At 36.6% G+C, this 5,617-nt stretch overlaps 1 protein-coding gene across 1 annotated transcript; it reads right to left on the bottom strand.

The window, feature by feature from the left end:
• Positions 1–289: 289 nt before the first annotated feature.
• Positions 290–5,178, bottom strand: LOC137818268 (uncharacterized). The gene is made up of 5 exons (XM_068621574.1): positions 4,520–5,178; positions 2,125–4,345; positions 1,655–1,715; positions 1,346–1,569; positions 290–637 (listed from the first exon to the last, which is right to left on the bottom strand). The coding sequence occupies exons 1-5, from the start codon at positions 4,620–4,622 to the stop codon at positions 583–585; spliced, it is 2,664 nt and encodes an 887-aa protein (XP_068477675.1). The 5' UTR covers positions 4,623–5,178; the 3' UTR covers positions 290–582.
• Positions 5,179–5,617: the final 439 nt, after the last annotated feature.

Here is a 5,617-nt window from a genome sequence, read left to right as displayed (position 1 = left end):
AAATATTAAGATTGTTGCTTTTAACAGGTTAAGTGTTTGTTGTTTATACATGTGAGTTTTATATAGCCCCATTCAATATTTTTAATGTTAAAATTTTTAAAAAAATTGCAAATTAATTTCCGAAATTTTGAATTTGAAAAATAAAGTCAATTTTCAGAAATAAAAAGTATATTATTTAAAAAAAGTTGTTTGTGATAGAATCTAGAAATGTCAATTTGTTTTTACTTGTTATTGCGGCGGATTAAAACACACCTACTATTTTGTCAAAACAAAAGTACAAGTACTATGGTTTGTAAAAAAATGTTTGACTACGTGCCAATTTATCATGAAATATATTACATTGTTTTCCATATCAGATTCTGGACCACAAACAAGATTGCGAGCACAATTTTTTATGCTCTTTGTTTTGGTAAACCACATAAGAATGACAAAATTTTAGTACAAGAATAACAATTTTACATATCATAAAAAAGATTTCAAAATTTTCCAATGACCTGATCCGAAACAATGTTTGCAAATCTGTTGAAGGGTGGAACAAAGATCTTCTCATATCTCAGCAGAAGTTTTATTTCTGCACTTGTGTTATGCAGCTGATCTTGGTACTTTCATGCCAAATCCACGCCTTTCTTTCTCCACTCTGTCAAGTTGAAAATACATGAGGATTAGCAACTATCCTAACTGCTGCTTCTTAATGATATAGATTAATCGATTATGTAATGGGGAGAATAAAAATTATGCAAGAGGTACCAACTGAAACAAGACAATCATAGGCTTAAGGAAAATTTAAGGAAAAATTCTTCTTTCTTAACCTATGTTGAATCATCAAATGGGATCCTGAATTGGAATAACGAGTACTGGACAGATTGATTGTTATCTGATTAACAACACTTGCTCAAGAAAACACAACATTTCAGCACTCTATTTTTTATCATTTCTACTTAAAATCTTCAACAAATGGAGCAGTGGAAACAACAACCTTAGCATATCCTCCTCTGAAAGAACAACAAAATAATCCTAAAACACTTGTGGCTACTTGTTACACAATCATGCACCAGCATCCCAGATAAATTCATATTCATTTGCATTGTTTGCTTGCTAACCTAGGAATCCTCTATGCCAAGTCAAATATGTAAGAGACAAAGGGCATGCAAAGAAATGCCTCCTCATCTATATAGGTTCAAGATGGCATGCAATAGTGAGTATTGTGACTGCTAAGGAAAAACAAACATGGATTGTTCATAATAGGTAACCAGTATTTTATATTTTCTCCAAGTAATAAATAGAATAGAAACACAAGCACATTATAACAAAAGAGCTGGTCTATCATTAGAAGCTTGGCACTTACGTTGGTGCAAGTTTACCAAGGCTGTCCAGCTCTTCTCCTGTGTCTTCATCCCAAACCCTCCCAGAAATTTCAACCACGTAAGACCTATTGCTATCACGAGGGAGTCCTCTACGAGAAAGCAACTCTAAATCTTTTTGGTTAAGTTCCCTACCATTTACAAAAACACCAGTATTTCCATCAGCACATTTTTCTGGCATGGGATGCTGGAACTCTTCTATGAATGGCTGCAAGAGAAACTAACACATTCATTTATACTGATCAAAGTATAAGCATATGAAAAATGGAGTGTGCCAGAATAGTATAACATACCAGAATTATCCCAAGACATGGTCCACCCATGACACCCCAAAATCCAGCCTGAGAATCATACCTGCGGAAGCAAAAGTATAAGCAAATCAATTACTACAATACATGAGCAATCAGTATAAACTTTTAGACTCTCATTCCTGGGATAACTCTTCCCAAAATGATAGGAAAAAGACATGTGAAACTATCAAAATATAATGTTATTTTGTCAAATGAATCAGTGCAGATGATAAGAACTTAACCGAGTCTACTACATTAATTAATTTGACAAATTTTATCAGATTGGAAATTTTAGAAAACTTTGGTCCATATGTAAGCAAAGAACCCTTTTCAAAAGCTTGACTGATTCTTAACCCTGTCTTTACAGTTTGTTTAAAAAAATAATTTTGATCCTTTAACATTTCTCTTCATTTGAGTTTTTTTATATATGCCATAATGTGAGCCTAACATAGTTGACTGTAAAGCATACTAACCAGTAATTTCCTGGCTGGACTGGTCCAGCAAGCTTTTCAGCCTTTTTAATCACTCGATCTGGTATTGGCTGTCCATTTACAGTAACATTACTTTTCCCATTATCTTTCTTAATAATGTTTGCTAAAAGTGAATCACCCCTTTTGTTGGACCTAGGAGGATCATGTTCTCTGCTTGCATCACCAGACTCCTGGGAGACCGCAGTGTTAGAATAATCAATGACATCCATCTCAGTTGCAAGCACTAACTCTTTCAGAGAATTTTGCCTCGAGGCATTTTTTTCTATTTTTTCCACCTCTTGATCTGAGCGACTACTTTGGTTTCCTTTCCCTAATCGATTTACAGCGTGGTCATTAAATGAACCACCAGGTGAAGAAGATAGAGAGGCTTTAGATGACTGATGAATGGACTTAGTAGCTTCACCTGGTGCAGTCATAATTTCTGGACTATTTTCATCATCAGAAATACTGGGAGATGAAGAATGGAAACTTTGCATCTCTCGCGACTTTAAGGTTGAGTCTTCAGCCCGCACAGAAGATTCTCTATCAACTGAGTGAAAATCATAACCAGAATAATCATCAGATGAGAAGTTCACAGCACTCGTGTTCACATCACCACGGGAATGGAACACACGACTATTCACAACCTCACCAGTGGCATCATCAACCCTTGTGGATGTGGTAGTTTCCTCCATTTCAGAATGAGGAGAAATTACTAGCTTCTTATTGATGACAGCAACTTTTATTTCTGAAGAACAAGCTCCACATCGCATTTTCTGCTTACGATTTTTAACCATGACCAGTGTCTTTTTAGGCAGTTGTAGTAACTCAAAGCAGTTATGACATGTGATGAAAGGAGAACCACCAGCTATAGGAAGGCATTGCCGAGTACTACTCACAGACACTACTTTTCGAGGACGGCTTCCAACAAACCCACCCATCTCAGAATTGTAGTCTCTAGGCCATCGTGAATGTAGTTGTCTTTCATGTAAACCCATGGCAGGAATGGCAGCTCTAGAGTTATGAACATAAGGACCAACTCCTGGGATCTCAGGACCGTACAACATAGGATCATTTGGGGAAGGGGTATGAGGAGATCTGCTATTAACAAATGCAGCAGGTGACACTGATTCTATTCTTTTATTGTTGTAGCAACGTAAACAAGAGCAAGAAGGTGGGTGATGATGAAAAGCATTGCGAGCATATAAATCATATGAATCTGGACGAGTATCAGCATAGCGTGGAGGAAAGTAGGGATGCATTGGTTTTTGTGGGAATTGGTGGGGTAAAGGATGTGAATTTCTCATCATTGAGGATACAAAAGGATCCCCATATCCAGGAGCATAATTTGGATTATGCATGGAAGGGTGAAAGTTGCGCATAGCCATTTCAGGAGCTGCTGCATAAGCATATGGATTATGATGATAATTGAAATAAGGGGGACCTGACATGTGTTTATTAGGGCCAAAGAATTGTCTTGAGGTCCTGTTCATAGCTGATGATCCATATCCATCGGGAAACCAAGTTTCAGGGCCACTATAAGGATCTGGAGGAACCATTTTTCCATCGGTAAGAACCTTTTCTTTGGGGTTACTAACCACCTCAGAAGACTTGTTCAATTGGTTGGTTAACTCATCCAGCTTCCTTAGAATTTCGGCTCTATCTTGCTCAAGATGCTGAACCTTACTCGCACCATCCATGTCCTTGAAATTCCTCCACTGTTCCCCATAATTGTAAGAAAAACTGGAATAGCTATTTGAAGATCCCTCATCAGGATAACTATGAGTGGGAAATCTGACACTCTCCATATCTGCTTGAGACTTTCTCCGAAACCCCTCCATCTCACCTCTCTCCCCATAAGGCCAATTAGAAACTCTCCCGTAGAACTGGTCCCCTCCCATGTGAGACTTCTGCTCCTGCTGCTCTCTTCCAATTGATTTACCCCGTTTGTCCTTACTCACAAAGTCATTCTCCAAAACTCCTTTCTCATCTCCATCCTTGGAACCATCCAAAAACTTCTCATGTCCTTTATTTGGTTTCCCCAAATCCCTTCTTTGACCCTCCCTTGAGAAACCACCATTGGACCTAATCTCAACATCTGAATTATCACTCAAATCAACTACCCCTTTACCCCAGAAACTTTCTGATCTACCATGATCTCCTCCACCTTCTCCCTCATCTGACGTTTCCCACAACCTCCCACCTTCAGAACTTTTAAGCTTTCCTACAAAGGAAAACAAAGCGGAAAACACAATAAAAAATCAGAATATCCAACCCCTTTTTATGCCTTTGACCTTTGAACGCAAAAAAACAAAATCCCAGATTATTACAAACAAAATGCTCCAAAGCACATTAAATCAAACAAACTAAACCATGAGCTAAATTTAAGAAAGGGTACCTCGAAGAACAGTACCACAACTAACACATTGATAAACAGTGTAATTGGCGAGCTCGGGAAGAACAATTTGGCACTTGGGGCACCTCCTCACCGAGTCCTCCATTGCTGAAGCTGAGAGAAAATATACAAACACACAAAGGGCCACTAACCAAGCACCATAACCAAACAAAGAAGAAGCCGCAGCAGCAGAATCCTGGGTTGCTATTAAGGTAGAACTTTCACGTAGAGGTCCAAAAGGAAGTGTTTGGCTTCTCGGAAACAACAACAACAAAAACGTCAGAACGTCAGAAAATGAAGTAACCAAGGTTGTGGGGATGAGAAGAAAGAGGGGAGCGTGTTTGTGTTTTATGCTTTTTCTTTTGATGCTGATTTTCCTTTTGGTTTTCTTTTTTTTTTTTCTCAAAATCCAAACAGCAAGAGATCAAAAACCGAAAAAAAAGTAATGAAGAGAAGCACAGTGGGGACAAAATTTCCTCTGGGAATCTTAGAACTTTGCAAAATTGATCCTTTCATTCCATTCCAGTTACTGAAGCAAAAAAATCGCATCTTTATATTATGGTTGGATTTTGAGAGAGAGAAAAACAGTATGTGAGTAGTTGTACGGAGTGCAGTTAGTTGGGCTGCAATGAGAAAAAACAAAACCAAATAATTGTGTCTACAACCAAAAGGTGCCATTTTTTTTTATAAATTCACTAAGTCATAAGATTATTAGGAGATAATTTTGAATTGAAGTAATTTCTTGTTGAATTGTCAAAGACTCTTTTCTAATTCATTTTAATTGAGATTATATTTATAATGAAAGTAAAATAGGTGAATAAAGCCTATTATAAAACTACAATTGGTGCAAAAATTAGTGTATAGTTTTTAATTTAGCATTCCTATTATTAATTTGCTAAGCAAAATCAATTTTATTCGAAGTTAATTAATGCTTTAACATTGTACACAGTAAAAGCACATTCACTTTCTAATCCAATAAATTACTATTTTTACTATTTTTATTTTATTTTTTAATTTAAAATATGATTATAATTGATTGTGAAATGTATTTTTTTTTAGTGTGAAATACAGTTTTTCCTTTTTCAAAATACGCGGTAGGAA

The sequence above is a fragment of the Phaseolus vulgaris genome, chromosome 10 (assembly GCF_051622355.1).
Source record: "Phaseolus vulgaris cultivar YP4 chromosome 10, ASM5162235v1, whole genome shotgun sequence".
Classification (NCBI taxonomy): Eukaryota; Viridiplantae; Streptophyta; class Magnoliopsida; order Fabales; family Fabaceae; genus Phaseolus; species Phaseolus vulgaris.
The sequence above is the reverse complement of the archived record's forward strand: the minus strand, read 5'-3'. Positions and strand labels throughout refer to the sequence as shown.